This window comes from Zophobas morio, unplaced genomic scaffold, assembly GCF_036711695.1.
Source record: "Zophobas morio isolate AGI-343-1 ecotype UQ-CSIRO unplaced genomic scaffold, CSIRO_AGI_Zmor_V1 ptg000011l, whole genome shotgun sequence".
Classification (NCBI taxonomy): Eukaryota; Metazoa; Arthropoda; class Insecta; order Coleoptera; family Tenebrionidae; genus Zophobas; species Zophobas morio.
Genome location: NW_026972116.1, coordinates 7,255,086 through 7,273,983, shown reverse-complemented (window position 1 = coordinate 7,273,983; position 18,898 = coordinate 7,255,086). Strand labels below are relative to the sequence as shown.

The following is an 18,898-nucleotide window of genomic DNA, read 5'->3' as shown; positions in this document are numbered from 1 at the left end:
GTTTTCAAATTAAATGGCTACTATCACGCCACATGACGTGATAGGAGCAAACTCATACAATATGTATATTGTCGTTGACTGTATAATCAAAACTGCTTACATTTTCCCCTCTGACATTTTTTGCGAAATTTATTAAAATTATTTAACAAATTTCCCAAAATTATTAAATTGTAGCCCAGACGCGACCACGCCACCTAGAGTATTTTTTATAGAATTATGGAGGCTTCTGAGTATTTCCACTGAAGCTGTTAGAGACAAACCTACTGTTTCTAGTTTTACAATTTTTTTTTCGTGATTTCGTGGCAGGGGGAAGTACATTTCGGTATAGGTAGGGAAAATAATGTAAAACGGGGTACGTGTTTTACGAAAAACCCTTGGACCAATCACAACAATTTTTCACTGATAGAATATATGGAAAAAGTTTATAGCCCTGAGTTTTAGTTTTTTGAAAAAACTAGATTTAAACACGTACTTTCTAACCATTACAATTCGTAAAATTTTGAGTGTTTCTATTATAACTTATAAGGAAAATTTCAAAATTTTACGTACAGGCATCTGTAATAAATTTACTCTGAAGTAGATTTGTTTTTGAAAAATCAAAATCGTGCAATAAATAGACTTTAAATCGCATGCCAAAAAAACAGATTCGGAAATATTTTACAAGTTGCGTAATTTTCTGGTTTGTAGGGCATGGGAGCAAGTAAGTCTATGCCTAAAGAGCTTATATATGCGTCATACATCAAGGGATTAGGTATAGTTAAATGACCAATTAGGTATGTTGTGATTAAGAAGATTCTTCCCCATCAAAGCTGATATGTCACTAGATCTGGTACAATAACACATAAAACATATTCTTTAAAAAGCTTGTTGTACCTAAATGAGAAACAACTAGTGTTAACTACGCAAGGCACGATAGACCAAGTGATTCAAGTGAGTGGACAGAAGAAAGAAGGAAAAACATAGGAGCTTCCATGTTTGAAAAAACTGCTGCTTAATATTGAACAAAATTAACTCCATAAACACACCGACAGTAAATTAGGACAAACGACACGAAGAAGACGTTATTGAGAAACAAATGGATGTAAACATAGAGAAATGTGGTTTATTTATTATATGATGAAGAATTTTGTAAAAAATCGTTACAAAACTCCAAAAATTTTGTAATGGATGCGTTCTTCCAGAACTTGTCAATCCCAGGAAACGTAGATGACTATTTGTTCTCAATCCTGATTATATCGAGCACAAAGAGAGAAAAAAAGATTCTACGAATTTTATTTTTTATAAGTTAAAAATAAAGATATGCATGGCGTGTTAAAGTAAATGTAAAGAATCGTGCTACGCGTATGTTTCAAATGAGTTTCTCCTTTACAAAATTCTATAATGACGTATCAACATTTTTGCAAGGACAGTTCTATCAATTTGGATAGATCCAGTGTACTACTAATAATAACAGCACTGTATTTTCAAATTTTCGGGAAATGGAGTGAGCTGTTCCTGTTTTAATGACTACAATAAATTGACTCATACTCACTGCGTCACTTTGTTAAGTACTTGTAAAAAATATTAATGTAATGATAAATCGCAAGTATAGACTTATCATATTTTATATATTTTCGGTAGGATATATTCAGCAAAATTTTGATACAACGTCATTAATTTTTTGAAGGGGATAAACAGATACATTTTGATTACAAATTTACCGTCTTACGACAACTTTAAAACATCTGAAAGATTTCAAAGCAATCGGTTTTGTAATTTCTGATTTCATCAATATAATAGATTGACTGATTCATTAATTTTTTAAGTCACACTGTATAAATAATTATAAAAAAATATCAAACGAATCATAAATTACAAGTATATATTCATCATATTTTGCGTACTTTAGATAGGATTTATTTGGCAAAATTTTGAGATGACGTCATCAGTTTGGGGGGGAGGGGGAATCGTAAACGGTTAAATTTTGATCATCGATTTCCCATATTTCCGACAACCTTAAAACGTTTAGTTTCAGAACATTCTAATTTGCAATTTGATTTTTTTTACAAAAATCTGGATACTTGGGGTAAACACTTAACACGAATTCATAAACTACAAGTGGAGGAGTATGTTATTTTATAAAATTTAAATAACACTTACTTTTGTAAATTTTGGAGATGCCGTCATCGCATTGGTGATGAGGATGATTAGACAAATTTTGGTCAGCGGTTTATCATCTACACAATATTCCTAATGCACATACAAAATTTGACAACAATTAGTCCAGTAGTTTAGAAGATTATGTATCTAATAAAAATCGACACAGATGCGGACACACAGTAGAGGGCAGACGGACAGACGGAAATGCGGGATGTTTTTGTATTCTAACGACCATGAAACGGCGAGAAAACATAAAAGTAGCGAAAAAGCCCGATGAACTCGATTTCAATACTTCCTTAGCTTACATTCTCCATCACTAGTTTAGCCATTTGTCTAAATGGTATTTTGGGACCATCTTTTTATGGGAATGTTTCTTCTTGTTGGCGTAAGTCCTTTTTTTCACATATAAACTACTAAACAATATTCACTTTTCTCAGCTTACCAATTTTACACGAGTTGTGCAAAAAAATTAGCGATCAGATTTAATTTGATATAACTCGTTATTAATTGCATACAAGCACACACAGTGGTATTTTGTATCTTGTAAAACTGTTTAAGCAGGTTAAGCACTTAAGTTGTACATATTTTTGATTTGTTCAGAAATACAAGATCATGTCAGCACTCACACTTAATGAATGAAATAAAGGAATGGATAGGATGACACGAAATTCTCATACCGTCTTGATCTTGTAGGGTCTTCAAGAAAACGACATCAACAAAACAGTGTGAAAATAGTTTCGCAAGAAAAAAAATCCACATTCTAATAATCACAATTTTAGGCATCTATAAACACTTTGACAGTTTATCAAAAAAAAAAAAATACTCTCTCTCTCTCTCACTCAACAGTTATTTATATCCAAGCTTCATTAACATGCCTACAAATATGTCTGTTTTGCCTAAAATCCAGGCTTTATTGGTTGCTATTTACAAAATGTGATCCTACATAATGGATAAAATATGTATATATTCTTTACAACAAAGAATCTTTAAAGTGAAAGTTTTTTTGTACCATTATTCATGTTGCTCAATTATTAAAAAAATATGTATTTTATACACTTGTTCTTGAATATTTTCGTATTTTAAAAATATGCTTCAAAGAATTTTAGTTCACTCGATTCTCTTACTACAACCGTAAAATGGGTGTTGGCGTTTTCTTCTAGGGGAACGTAGGACGGAACGGGATAATGGGGCGGGATGGGATTTCGAAATAGCCAATCACAGTAATGTACCTATTTATATCCCGCAAATAAGAATGGAAGAGATAACAGATAAGATAAGAACGTTAAGAAACAAGTAATGGGAAAGGGAAAGGAAAGATAAATAAAAATATAATGATGATTGTCTCTATTACTATGAACTTTACTCACTTACTTTAATCGAAGGGTGATGCTCTTGTCTTCAGTGCAAAAGATGGGCTAGCACATGTCATGTGCTAGCTTGGATAGTGATGATGTAGATTCGGTCCTTATTTGTGAATCATGCTATTCTGCCCCACGGGTGGGGCGGAACGAGAAAAATGTTTTTTTTTCAAGCCTTTTTCACGAAGTCGTGTTATTTTTTTATAAGTTTCCAAAGAAGTTAAATAGAAGATTATTCCTCCAGTCTTACTTTAAAAATCAAATTATATGATAGCTCTACGTTAGCTACCTCATTCCGCTTCACGTTTCCGTATATTTTGATAAGTGTGTATTGAAGCTGCAAATTTGAATAAAGAAAATCATTTTATTCCCAATGATAGGAAAAAAGAAGCTTCAAAAGTTTGGAAAAAACGATAGTTAAGTATTTATGAACGTAAAAAAAAATATTAAATCGGCGGATTCTACCATTTGTTGTTGCCAACACGAGGCTTATCATTAAGGTTTGATGGTTAGAGCCCGGTCTCGTTTTTCCAAAATTCTCTAAGAGTTTTCAAATTCTGAAGCTAAAACGTTAACGACGAAAGACTGCGAAGGGAATCTGTTTAAAACACTCATCAGCTATTTAAGGTAGAGGGTGTTGCCTAAGAACTAGCGAACGATTTATTTTGAATATTTCAGTTGTCATGAAAATCAATAAACAACGTCTCGTTTACCTACCTAATACTAGAGAATAAGGAATGTCCATTCTGGTATCCCAAATATGAGAACCAATTATATAAATTTTTAATATTCGCTTAACGATTATATACTATTAGGATGTGAAAATGTTTCAGCAATATATTTTTTCTACTCCTGTTGAATAATACATGCATTATTAAACAGTTTTTAGTTGGCAAAGGCATTTATTCCTCACGGTGGACGACACCAGTGAGTCTAATAATTTTGAAAGCTTCCTATTGGTTCTTACCAGTGAGTAATTATTTATGACTCACGAAGGGGTGTGGCCAATCATTTCCGTTCGAAGTCTCAAACTACACGATTAACTGCATGACCACGGAAACATGGGACGCAAGTTAGGAGGTCGCAGATTGCGCTGCGATAAACCACCGCGATTGTGATTCGATAATAAGACAGCGGGAGCGTTGCAAAATCGGACTTTAGAAATTTTTTGTCAATTTGATGTGTTATTAAATCGTCGTAGAAAAAATAGGTATAGCATTCTACTCGCGGGTAATGGCGACGATTCATTCAGGTGAATGACACACTCACCATTCGGCTCGTGTGTAAACTTCATCATTACCCGCTCATTGATTAGTAGTATACTATTATCTCACTCACAACAAATACTCATCTTTAAATACAGACTTATTATTTTATATGAATTTTAAGTTCTTTTACCCTCTTTCTTGATGGACATTTCTTATGAAGTAGGTAATTAGCTCTTAGGACCGTTTTACACGTCACAGAATTACTCCGAAAATTCAACGAAAATGTTTTGATGGTAAAGTACACTGTTAGTGCTACTTCAAGAGGTTAAACATTCTTGCAGTTTAATTGAATTTTATGTGCCAATACTTTTTATCACTACGATGACCAAAAATAATTTTAACATGATGTTACATACTTGTAATGATTACTGCAACATTGTGCTGTTTCATCGACATGTCTACTAATAATTCGTTTAAAAAGGATTTCATGCCTCTTTTATAATTATGCAATTATTTAAATGTAGTTTTAAAAAAGTCCGCAAAGAAACAAATTGTAAACAATTCTAAAATAGGTAATTTTTGACAATTTTAACACTTTTTTTATCATACCATTTAGGATGTCTTATGCGAATTGAGTCTAACAGTACCTACAATATAAGTATGTATATTTGTCAAATGGTAATCCAGACTCTAATATAGGCCTTACGAATATTTTGTACATATTGTTTGGAAAACACAGAGCGAAACATGGGATTAGCTTTCTTCGAAACATGTACCAACAATCAGATTTCATTATTTCTGTACCGTTTACGACCAATGTGAAGATGTTGCGTTTGTTCAGAATTGTTAGAATGTCTTGATGAATTTGGCGTCATCATTATCACAAGAATTTTTAGATACTTATCTGTTCATTTCTTTCAAAAATGTTCGTTGTCTCAAAATTTTGTAAATGAAATTGAACTTGAAATGAAAAACTTGAAAATAGCATGCTTTTTTATATCTTTAATTTTGTCTGTTAAAATATTTCTAACCTTGACGTACATTTTAGCAGAAATATCAATAATTATATCAACAAAATATTATACGATCACCTTTGAAGATTTCCAACCCATCGTAACAACTTTTCTACAATTTTTGTTGCATTTTTCATTACCTACTGCAATTTTCTGTGCGGTATGTTGCCTTCTTTCAAACTCTTTTTGAATCGACTCATGAAAATTGCTTACGAAAATAGAAACGATTCTGTAAGATTATCAAACTATGTGCGAAAAAAGAAAACTATGTAGGAATCAGACGAAATTAATAACTTGTTGTTTTACAAAGTGGATTGTTTTACTCGAGCTAAGAATTCGAAAATCAGAAAGTAAGTGCATAAATAATCGAGGCAGTTTCTTGGCTTAAGAACTTGTGAAGAATAACATATTTTTGGCACAATTCAGTACGAAACTTTCAAGTTCAGACAAAAGTTTAAGAGTGGTCACATAATTGGAAAGACTTGTTTACATCGTTTATCAATGTTTGTAATGGGTTTCTTGAAATTGGCTGATAACAACGGTTAGCGTGCTTGTAGTGCATGTCTTCCTAATAATAATTCTCGTTGAAAATAATATAATTGTCATTAAATCAATTAATTCATTGTTGCATGTTGCTAACATTTATGTCTTAAAACGTTGACCCGCTTTGATACCATATTTTTAACCATTATTTGTTTATAACTATACGTTTCTCTCGAAATATTGGTTCATTGAGTGTATTGATAGCTCCTGTCCCGACAATGACTGCCCCGACATTCCTTCTTGATTATAAACCTTTCAAATCTTAATTCATTATAACCACTTATCAAATGTTTACTAATAAATAAGACTGATTTTCAAAAGTGTTAATGACCTCCATGAGGGAATTTTTACTTGCACAACATGGTTTTGGGTTTTTTTAACCTGTGTTTTTTTTTTTAATTAGTTTTCAATCTTCCAGTTAAAAAATATACAGGAGTATCAGCGAAATTATTATTAGACCACAATTGCATTTACTTATTCATTCAAACGAAGGTGAGAACAACTTTTCACAAAATTCGAAGTGACACTACTGAACCGAATTCATAAATCCTTGTTCGCAAAAAGAAAAATACGTAGGTTCAAAGGAAAAACAGAAAATTTATGAAATCAAATTGTAGTAAAAAATATACAGAGTGCGCCAATGGTTTGTTAACCGCATTCTTTCATTTTTACAAAATTTCATTTTTTAATATACAGGATGTTTCATATAAAAACTACATACCATAGTTGCATTTTCTTTAACGTAACACCCAATATATTTTTTTAAATTTAAATTTCTTATTAAAAAAGAAAAAATATATTATACACAAAGGTTTTTTGATTAACATAATTATTATTTGCATTTTTGTGTAAAAAATGGTCGGATATAAAAATTGTCAACTCCACCATATTTGAAAATTGATATCTGGAATTTTGCACAAAACTCAGTATACCTTGCCTTGACAAACTTAAAAAGAAATTGAAGAATGTTTGAAGCTTATCTATACATAAACTTTTTTTATACAAAAATTGTTTCGTCAAACCGTTGGGATACCTTCTATTCAACAAAAAAAAAAACAAATATCACAAAGATTAAATAAATAAAGATAATAGACTCATTAAAATAATTTAAATCAGAAAAATAAGTTTTCTCAGTGCTGTTTAATGAAGTGGAGGAAACTCTGGCCTTCATCTCAACTGATTTGTCAAGCTTCTTTCAAACCTGTTATGTAAGTATACAGAAAATGAATTACAGAATGAAAAATCTACAAAATCTAGTGATTTGATTGTGTATGAAACTGGAAGTGAATAAAATTCTTAGATTAAATCTTCTAGAAGAAGAAAAGATTACATTTTTCGTTTGTTTGTTATGTAGGTAGTAGTTTTGAAGACATTTTTATTAATATTTTGCATTCTAGGCAGGAGCCTACTCAGTCCAAGATGTTAGTTTTCAAATATCTTAAATATTAATAATATAAATTGGCTGACAAACGCGTTACCATTTTGTGACAGATTTGGTATACTGTTTCTTTGCTACACCACAAATTTGTAGGTATTTTAATAAAAAATAGCCATACATTAACAAATGCTTTATTGAACTTCGATGAGTTTGCCTGGCCCATTAAAACGAACAAACAATTAACATTGAGAGTAGACAAAGTAAAGTACATCTAAGAATAATATACAAATCGCTTGAGTACGTGAGGGGTGAAACATAGCACATCTTATTGGGGTAATAAAAATCTCCTTATTAAAGCTACCATTAACACCCATATTTGGGCAACGTACCAGTATCGACATTTCGATAACTCATTGTGTTCCTCTTCAAAGTGTTACCTTTGTGAGGGTACAAGTTAAGCGGGGGGAGATTGGGGTTCTCAATTCGCGTGGGCGAAGACACCCTGGGTCTGATAGGAACTCCCCTTCTGAGCGTGTTCCCGGCATAACCCAGACTAGCGCATCTCATATCAGTGTTGCCCAAAACCTGGTACTGCCCATCCCTGTTCTCCATATCGTTTAACTGGTAACTCTCTATCAAAGGCGTCGGCTCTTCGTAGTCATAATCTACGAAGCCAGAATTATCAAAACTGGATTTCTCGCGGACCAATTTCAAGGTCAAACCTTTATACGGGTTGTATGAGGGGTGCGATAGCACCGGCTGAATGTTGAGGTTGTCAACGGTTTCGTAGTGGTCGTCTGCCTCGCCATAGTCGATGAGGTCGCCAGGGTAATTCTCTGAAATGAAGTGCTGAGTGCCATGGGGCGTCAGGGCCGCCCATACCATACGGTTGTCCTGGACGTTGCCCCCACCGTGGTACATTACGGTCTCGGACGGGTGGACCAGTTTGTTGCCGTTGAGGTTGGACACCGAAGTACATTCACGGGGTTCATGGTTCTTGATCTGACGGTGGTCGCGGGAGAGTGAGCATTCGTTGCCGTCGAACATGTTCATTCTGGAAAGTTGAAAAGAGAATTTGTTTAAAAGTTAGTTAGATAGGGTGGGGTTGCTTACTCTCTGCATTTCAGAAGAAACATTGCTAGGAGGGCTCCGAGGAGAAGAACGCCGATGGATGATGCTACGAGCACGAGAAGCCATGTGTCGTCGATGGTAGTTACTGACCACGTCTCAATGTCTGGGAATTTTTTTAAAGATTGTTTAAATACAAACGAATATGTTTGATATACTTTAGTATAGTATGCATGGTAAACAGTAGAAAAAGATTTAATATGTTTAAACTGATTTATAGTGAATATAACTAATCAAAAATACAGTTGTTCGTTTATCTTCGTTTTGTTTTATTGTGCCAGTGATAAAAAAAAACATTGACCACTCTCAGGAAAAACAGATCAAATACATAAATATAATATCTTAATAATATAATATACACTCGTATGTAGGTGTAAATGGAATAAGACAATGGATCTTGAAAATTTTCAACAGTTAAATTAATATCGTCGAGGACTCAAAAACAGAGGGAATATTTTCTTGCGGGTTTAATAACCTCTTACGGCTTAAAATTTGAACTCTCATTTTGAAAGTTGCCGCCTTAGGGCGAAACGTTTTCGAAACCATTTTATTTTGATTTTGGTTGTAGGTATATACAGGGTGTTATTAAAAGGTACGTACAAAAAAATTGACAGTTATTCGCGAAGTCTAAGAAGTCTGAAAAACTTATTTTTGTGTTATCAAAATTATAAGGGGAAAATTGACCCTTATCCAACCTTTTTAGACGCTACTGAAGAATAAACAGGTAAAATTAATTTATTTTAGTAAATCCTAGCAACTGTAACAATAAAACTTTTGTCAAGACTAAATGTAGCTATAGAATCGAAAGATGATCTTTTTATCAGTGGCTTACAACGAATTTGGACATAAATTTTAATAATTTTTATCTCTAAAAGGAGAACACTTTTACCTGAACTTTTTTTTACTTTTAGCACCCATACTTCGAGACAAATTGTTTTTTGTACGTACCTTTCAATAACACGCTGTATACTGAGTAACAAAAGTAAAAGAACACAATGAAGGAATTATAATTTTGTAATGAAATTTTGAAAGTGGTGTCCAGAAAGGTTAGGCTGTAATGATGAATGGCATCAGATCGTCTTTACTGACGAATCCTGATTTTGTTTGGGCATGAGCGATGGTCAGATAAGCGTAAGGCGAAGGCGTGGAAAACGACGACATCCACAGTTTTCGTTGAGCGACATGTGTAACGAACTGGTGATTGGATACGGCAGTGGATCACTCTGATCTTCGTTAGAGGAACTATAAATCCACGGCAATACATTGTGGACAATGTAGAGGCCCTTCTTCTTCCAGATCTTCACGTCCTTCAAAATGCTGTTTTTCAACAAATCAATGCCCAACCACGCATCACTAGGGTCACTCTAGATCACTTTGAAGAAGTTGAAATCAATTTTCTCCTTTGCCCTCCAAAATTTTCTGACATATCCCTAATCGAAAATGTTTAGGATGTGATAGGTAGAAGGCTACCCAATTTACTCCGCTCTTCAGAGTCTTTGGAAGGATTTCAGCACCAAGTATAGGTGGTACAGGATGAAATACCCCAGAATCGTGTTGATAACATCATTAGCTCAAAAATATTTCTTAAAACTACGGGACCGGTAATACTGAAATTCTAATCAATTCTTATTCTGACAATCCTTAGCTTCTGTATAAAATTTTCTTACAAAATCACGATTGGTGTTTTTTACTTTTGTCACTTATAATACATAGTATATTTAATTTGTGTCTGTTGTGTTTATTTCATGTGTGCTTTGTTTATGTGATGCGGGATCTGCTTCTGGTCCACGACGATGTGATCTTTGTGAAGATATTTAATTGAATCCATAACTAGAATTAATGCTTAATTTAATCTCATGTAAATCCTTTGTTGTTTGAAATTCTTGATAGAGTGTGGCGTTTATTAAATGTTGCTTGTTTCGTTTCTTTTAATTCTAATACTCATTCAGTTATCGTTATAAATTTAGAAATTCGAGAAAGATAAGATTTGAAATTTAATCGACACTGATTTTTTCTAGTTAAAGCTGACGATTTTCTCTCATGTCAGTTTTGTCCTAATAAAAGTGTTAAGTTGAAAACATGATGGGTAGACCCGCGTGTGCGTGCTTGGTTAAATAGCTGGCAATTTTGTGAAGACCGGGTAGAGCGTACAATATGTGGTAGCTTTTTAGAGCAGAGGTGACAGACAGATTTCTCAACTACCCTAATTTAAATTAACCGCCACACTATCATAATAACGTTTATTTAGATCCAGTTATTTTAAAAACGATTTATTTTCTCTTTGTGTGTTTAAATTTGTGATATTAAATATTATGTGTATCGATTTGTAACATACGATTTCATTTTTGAAAGCTGGGAAAGGTTTTTGGAGCTGGGAAATAAAGTTCACTAATTAGCAGTTTTTCCCTCCGTATTTTGCATTTTGATGTAGGGGCACTTTTCCAACCTTGGGGTTCACCACTTTGCATTTGAACATATTCCACCATTAAAAAAACCCAACGTAGAATTCCACTTTGTTGACAATCGCAGTGTAAAGCCAAATTTTTTATTTTTCACAGGTTTTAAAATTTTGTGTGTATGTCTAATATTGGTGGAGTAATTAGATGTTCAATGATAAGATACTAATAAAAGTAATTGAAGAGAGAATAATGGAGAATAGAATAGAACAAACACAATATGGATTTTGAAAAGGAATTTATGTTGAAACAGAAAAGGTAATAAAAAAGGAAAAAGAACTGCACACTTGTTTGGTGGACTTGAAAACAACATTCAACAAAATCAAAAGGCAGGATGTCTGGAACTGTCTCAAGAGAAGAGCAGTAAATTCAACCCACACGGATATAATCAAAACAAAGGCAATATGTACTTGATAACAACGTTGAATAAAGAATAGACCAAATTTAGGACGAATATAAGCTTAAGACAGCTCTCCGTCCATTATTTTCTTTAATATGCGACGAGGCAATGAAAAATGCGAAGGAAAATATCGAAAAATACAAGGTTGAAACATGAAAATATAAGAATTGCTGTTTGCGGAAGACATAGTGGTGAAGGCGAAAATGTAAGGGATAAGTATGTCAACACATGTGAAGAAAATCAAATCTATGTGAATATCCAGGAGGAACTGATAAAGTCATCTAAGTAAGTGGAATATTGGAACAAGTAAACGCTTTCAAGTACCTGGGCACAGTCATCGGAAGCAGTGGAAAGACTGACAAGGAAATGGAACAAAGATTGGTGGAACAAGTATTTAACAAGTCAGTAAAAGAAAAATCATAAACAACTTAAAATAGAAGGATTAAAAGAAGTGCCCGGTTAACTCAAAGAAAGAATAGAAGCAGACTTAATGCAGTTAAAATGTGGTGTTTAAGAAAAATTTAGGTGTGTCGAAACAAAATCAAAAGCGAAACATTCAGGCCATAACTAAGTGTAAAATCGATAGACAGAACAAACAATAAAAATACGAAAATTAGCACACCTACACGTTAAATTGCTATCCTGTATATACATCGTTTGTTGTTCATAAACTTACATATTTTACGAACTTTGACCTACATGGTTTCAAATTTTGAAAAGAAAAGGATGTACGTCATTTTCCGTGTTGTAACTATTTTAATTTATGCGCAAGAAGTCAGATTCTTATTTTCTAAACAAAATCTTCAGATATCAGTATACCTACTACCAAAGTTAGGTAAAAAAAAATGACAAACAGTAGTAAATACAAATTTCCAGATACAAGAGCTTTTCTTGCTAAGGATGATGCATGTATGTACAACAAATACCACATGCATTAAGAGTGTCCTTTTTTCAACAAAAAATTAATTAAATAACCATTTAGATAATCAGATGTAGGGAATGTATAGCACCTTTTCTGACTATCTAATCATTTGATTTGAAAATCATAATAATCTGCTATACCGGGTGTCTGGAAAATGGCAAATTAACTCTCCGCTACGCTCTTAACAATCAACTGGTGAGTCTGGGAAAAATAATAAAAAAAAATCCTTTTCACATTTTGGTGGAGGTATAATGATTTTAAAATTGGCTCTTTTGCCACACATTCCACATTCACAATAACTAGTAATAAAACTTTTAGTTAATATTTCTCTCGCCCATGACCATGTTTAATTTCCATTTCATTTAGAATGTGCAAAAATATGGTTGCGTTATTTTTGTAATAATAATTTGATACTTAAAATTCCATTTGACAACAATGTTTGCTTGATATAAAGCGAAGGTACACATCAGCAAAAATCGAGTAAACAGTTAAAAACGTTTGATCTATCAAAAATTGTCAAAGTTTTCAAAACCCTCTACCTTTAAAATGTTCGCAGTTAATTTTTGGGTCCCCTGGTGTTTTATTTTCGGATAAATTTAAAGAAATCTGGTTTTGTTTTGTTGCTGGATGAACTTGAAAAAATCATTTCAACTTTTGGTGTTTCATTTTTTACGAATTTGAAAAAGTCTTGAGTGGCGCAATTTTTTTTTTAATTCGGGGGAGACTCTTGGGTACCCATGGTGTATTACTTTGGCAGCCCATAGAGATTTTTTTTTTTTTATTATTTAAAACAATTTTGGGGGACTATTTTTGGAAAATTCTGACCAACTGACCTGTTTTTGAGTTAATTTTGGGACCCCGTTTTTTTTTTGAAAAATTTAAAACAATCTTGAGGTTCTAGGTATACCTGTTTGGAAAGAATTTGAAAGTGCTTTGGAGGCTTTAGTGTCTTTTCTTATAATAATTTAATTAAATTTCTTGGAGGATATGTCATTTGCTAAAATCAGTCTTATCTTAGCAGGTACTAGCCCCACCCACCCGCCCTCTATTTGAAATCGATGTCATTTTAGAAGGTACTAATCCCGCCCACCCGCCCTCTATTTTTTTGGAGGGATCTCATTTGCCAAAATCAGTCTTATCTTAACAGCTACTAGCCCCGCCCACCCACTCTCTCTTTTCTTAGAGGGTATGTCATTTGCCAAAATCAATTTTATCTTAGCAAGTACTAACTTTTGCAAAAAATGATCAAAATTTGGACATTACGAGCTTACTTATACGTACAAGTCAGGAATTTTGAAATGTCTTATTAAATGTTTCATTTTGGAAAAGTAACAGCTTGTTATTTTATTAATAATGCACAACGATTAATGATTACTGGTTGTTATGGTTATTGTCCTAAAAAATAATATAAAAGGTGGATTTCAGTCACCATCATTACTAAGAAATCAAAAAGTAAGCCGAGGGTATCACGCATTAGGTGCGTGCAGTGTTACCAATTTTACATTTATAAAATTACGTTTTTTTCGTAATCAACATCATAAAGAAATTTTTTATTATTATTTTTGGGATTTTGGGACTAATTCCATGTAGATAATCTCCAATAATATAGGGGAATCATTGTCTGTAAAAAAAAATCTAGAACAACCGATCTAAACAATAATTGTAAGTAGTAAAACTGTTGTAAAAGTACTTCCCAAGTAAGTAATGATCTCACAAGCAATGGTTAAAGATTACGTACAGTTGGATACGAGTAATAACTACACTTTTTTTGTAAAATATTCAGATAGATCGAATAATGTCCAGAAATAACAATCATCATTCCAGAGAAATCAAATTTTCTACTACTAAATAATTAATTTCAAGTTATTAAGTTTCGTTGTTGAGGTTATTATAAAAAATACCAATAATTATTATTACAGGTGTTTTTCTCATAATTACTACAGATGTTTTTCTTATGCTGATGAAAAAATCGTGTAGGATATGATGATTGTTACTGTGGATACAGGACGTTACAATGTTCTGATACTACCGACAGAGCAATAAAAAACAACCATGGATTTTTTAAAGTTTGTCTTTGATCGTTGCATTTTCAAGTTATTCTTTCAAACAGACGGTAACATGACAAGATGAAAATTCTGTCAAAGACAAATCTTCAAAAATCTATGGCTGCTTTTGATCGTGTTCTTTATTGCTGTCTCGGTAGAACATTGCACATTTCGTACAGAAGTGATCTCATTCAAATTTACGGTTAAACCATTTTATAAAAAATACCGTGTAATCGAAGATAACATAAATTAGTGTTGGCTATGCCTGTAAGCTTTGAGTGGTATTACTGCCGTCAATTTACAGTAAATCAGTGTCAACATATCCTTTAACTAATCACTTTTTATCATGTGTTGACTTAATATGAATAGATGAACCTTTATTGCAATGAATTTTTTCACTGACAGGTAAATGGATCTGGCACCTGACAGAATAATATGGTGTATACAGAAGTATGTACCACCTATCAACTAGTCTCACAACCAACATTCGTTTAGCGAATATGTTTCGTATGTTAATGGACTTTTCAACACGGCTCAACAGTTTTTTTTTCGATTTAAACAACGTTATCAAGCAGCAACGATAAGAACTGAAAAGTGTTAAAGGCAGAAATAATATCAAGCAAACTAGCAACAAAAATTCCAAACGAAAGACAGAAGATCAAAAATTCTTAACAACCTTGTAAGAAATGGAATTGTATCGCGTCAAATTTTTCATGAGCTAATTAAAATACTACACTGTTTATATATTCTTTTTTTTAACATAGATTATTATATGTAAAAACATTCCGGGCTTAGAAACCAAAACTTTTCAAATTTGTTTTGAACATATAGCTCTTGCGAAATTTTATATAAATTTCTCTATACTTTTGAGCCCACTCAAAATTAATTCAAAATGTGTAATGTTAATTGTTTTAGAAATTACCAAATGGCATTATTTTTTTCTTGAAAAGGATTCATTTTGTACCGCATTTCTAAATAATGTGTAGGTGGTCATTTAAAAATTCTCTTAGAACTTAAAGCGATTTTATGTCGATATTTAATATTTACTTTTAACGAAAAGCACAGGTCTTAATTAGGCAATTAGTATCATCAAAAAGTCTCCGGAAAACTTTCTACCTTTTTTAATTTTAACTCTCCAAATCCGCTTATCGCTTAATTAAGAGACTTCGCCCACACTCCAAAATTTACCCAAACATTTAAAACGTAAATGAATTTTTTATCGAGGTGGGAGTACTCAACCCTCGTCTGTTACCTTTTCTTGACATTTCCACATAATCTCCATTATCAGGAATCCTGTTCGACGGTGGGAGAGATTCACACAGTTGGGTCGAAGAACACGGAGTCGTATTAAGCAACAAATCTGGTAAAGGGTGTTGCAAAAACGCGGGTATCGGAGGCGGCGGGAGGCTAAGGATGCTGTCGGGAGGTGGACCCATGTCCCAGCACTCTCCCAGACAACCCATAGAGCTAAATCTGCAATCAACAAAACTGATTGATTAATACGTATCTCTGTTTGTTTGCAATTTTTCATTTGATTCTTGAACCTGACACAAAAAATTATCACATTCAACTAGGACAAGATAAGCAGTTTCGAATGACATTTTTTTTTAGAAACTGACTTTTATTTATTATTTTTTATTCTAGAAGGAGCTATACTATTGCAAATGATGTAAGATGTTTATGTTGTCATACCTGAGTTTCACTTATAATTTTTAACACTAATATCAACCACCAGACACCCTGTTAACATAGGGGTGTACATTTAACTGCGTCCTATCGATTCCTAATGAAGACGCATGCGTCGCGACGCTGGTTTCTGTATTGATTCAATCTTAAACGTCTAGTTCGAGACAAGTGCATGTGATGATTTGACACATGTTGGAGCCTGTTGGCAAAGAAAACTGACCCTCATCGCATAAATTCTTATATATATAAAACGACTTACTATTTATTGTCTTTTAACATTGATTAAACAAACATCAGAACGTTTATTTACGTCGTAATCGAATTATCAAAACCCTCCCATAATCAGTGCAAAATTAATGTAACAGAACAATGTAACTTAATTACTTGTCTGCTGTGAATCCAGAAGAAAATTACAAATTCTATAGAAATGGAGTCGCTCATCAAGAAACAAGTTTCCCCTTTTATGCTCCTGCTATTTCTATGTAACAATTTTCGTATTATTGTTCTCAAGTAATTTTTATTGTTTGTGTTTGCATTGTACCCCTTTTGTTCCTTTATATCCATTATATTTACTCGTATTTCACAAACACGCCCCAAATTTTTCTTACGTGTTTTTCAACTCTGCTATTATTCATTGTCGAAGAAGGTGGTGTTTTACTCGCTTTTACTCATTTTATATATCGATTTTATGACCAATTACGTTTTCTTTGTTCTTTTCTCCTCTCTTTTGTTGTTGTCAACGTATATGATCGATGCGTTTCAATTTAATATATTCCACCTTAAATAAGTGACACATAAATGTTTTCCCAGCTATTTTCTTCACCTTTTTGCACAACAATACTTAAACTGAAAAAAATCAGACAAAAGAAACTAGAGTAAACATAAGAGTCCCAGCGCATCCACCAAAAACAGTAGAAACGTGCCGTAAATAAAATAAATTCACGTGACGCTTTGCGAGTTCGAGAAAAACAAGGAAAAATTGCAGGAATGTAATAAGTGTAATGATGAGAAGTGTTTCAAGATTAAAATAGTATTAAAATCGATGTGCTATTTTTGGAGGCTTTCTTTGCGCATCTACCAAAATTGTATTTGTAAAATGTGAAATGTGGCATCGTTAAAGCTGCTTTGCATAATTTAGTATGGTAGTAAGTCATTGTGTTATAAAGCAAATATAAATTGTTATAAAAATAGAATAACCATGACATTAAAATATTAATCGATTGTTTGTTTTCATCGTGGCTTAATGACATATGACCGAATGTTTCTAGAGCAAAGAATAACGCGTTTTTAAAATTTCATATTTATCATAATTCCACTTATTAAGAAATTCTCAAGTCACAATTATTGTAAAAGCATTTTGAAACTTGAAACGATCATTCTATTATTTAAATTTCTACATACGAAGGTAATTAAAATTTTATTTTTTTCACTTGCAACCAAGCAAATTACTTAATGTGTTGTTGAGTTTTAAAAAAGGATTTCAGTAATGAAATGCATGTGAAATTCTGTCCAGGTTACGTGTTACAACAGAAAATTTATTTCTGCTATAATAGTTACCTATTAATTCTGTATTGTGATTTTGTATGTACTTAAACCTTAAATGGTATTCCGAGACATCCCCTACTCTCAGTATTTCCTTCTTTTTCCATTTTTTCCAGTTCTCTGTTAGAATATAACCCAAAACGAGTTTTCAAAAATTTGAGAAAATGTCTCCAAACTTAATCTAAACCTCATCCATGTTTTATTAATTCAATTCACTTTTGATCTTACACTACGAGATCCTCGTCAATTAGTATCTTTATGATATTTTATGAACACTGCGATACTTAAATTTCTAAATCATTATCAAAACTTGTACGATTATTTAAAGTAACCAGTCATATGTTCTTTAATATTTATAACATTTCACATTAGAACTTCTGGTCACTTTTGATAAGAAAGGTAGTAAAATATAAGGAAAATATTTAATGTTTTAATTTTATAAAAACATTTGTTTGTGTGATTCTTGTAATATGTATCTCAAAAAGAATCAGTCTACAATTATTTGAAAATTCTAAAGCTGGCGTTGTTTTTAGAACTGAAAATTATCATTTACAAACTCCGTTGCCAAGTTGCCGTTGATAGTAGCTTTTGCCGTATTTAAAGGGATTGTGGAAGAAAAGTGGAGGATTCAAGTTGTTGACTACAAAATTTACCATTTTGGACACATTTTAAGTTTCTTGTTGTCGAAATAAGTCTACACATACTAAGAAAAGAAGGCAAAATGTTGACCCGCTCACCCGCTCTATCTCAATTGGGATGATTTTTTTTAATCGTCGTAAGCCAAAGGGGTGTAGCTTAACTGCAAAATCCTTATTTCTTGTTCTCGAGAAATTAAAAACATGTTCTTGAGTATCGTGTTGTTCAAAGAATACTATGTATAAAGAAAAAAATAAAGCCAAAGATTAGGCCCCACCCATATCCATCCCAAGCTCAATTGCGATGAATTTTTCATTCGTTGTCAGATCGAGAGGCGGGGTTTAATTCCATATTTATATAAGAATTTACAATTTTAAATATTATATATTATTATATATTATATTTTGCCTTTTTTTATAAATATACATTGTATTCTTTTACCAA

At 32.6% G+C, this 18,898-nt stretch overlaps 1 protein-coding gene across 2 annotated transcripts; it reads right to left on the bottom strand.

Annotated features, from left to right (window-relative positions):
* Positions 1–7,814: 7,814 nt before the first annotated feature.
* Positions 7,815–16,369, bottom strand: LOC135127435 (uncharacterized). Of its 2 annotated transcripts, XM_064053875.1 has the most exons (5): positions 16,283–16,369; positions 15,843–16,063; positions 8,753–8,873; positions 8,362–8,693; positions 7,815–8,304 (listed from the first exon to the last, which is right to left on the bottom strand). In XM_064053875.1, the coding sequence occupies exons 2-5, from the start codon at positions 16,051–16,053 to the stop codon at positions 8,003–8,005; spliced, it is 966 nt and encodes a 321-aa protein (XP_063909945.1). In that variant the 5' UTR covers positions 16,054–16,063; positions 16,283–16,369; the 3' UTR covers positions 7,815–8,002. The 2 variants fall into 2 exon arrangements, with proteins under 2 accessions (XP_063909945.1, XP_063909943.1); XM_064053873.1 differs by having other exon boundaries at positions 7,815–8,693.
* Between the last annotated feature and the right edge of the window lie 2,529 nt (positions 16,370–18,898).

What these genes read in the sequence shown, in the direction of transcription:
- LOC135127435 (XM_064053873.1), bottom strand. Translation starts at nt 16,053, where the DNA reads ATGGGTTGTCTGGGAGAGTGCTGGGACATGGGTCCACCTCCCGACAGC. An exon ending in TGTGGAAATGTCAAGAAAAG is followed by an intron (nt 8,874 to 15,842) that starts GTAACAGACGAG and finishes AAAAATTCCCAG; the next exon opens with ACATTGAGACGTGGTCAGTA. An exon ending in TTTCTTCTGAAATGCAGAGA is followed by an intron (nt 8,694 to 8,752) that starts GTAAGCAACCCC and finishes TCAACTTTCCAG; the next exon opens with AATGAACATGTTCGACGGCA.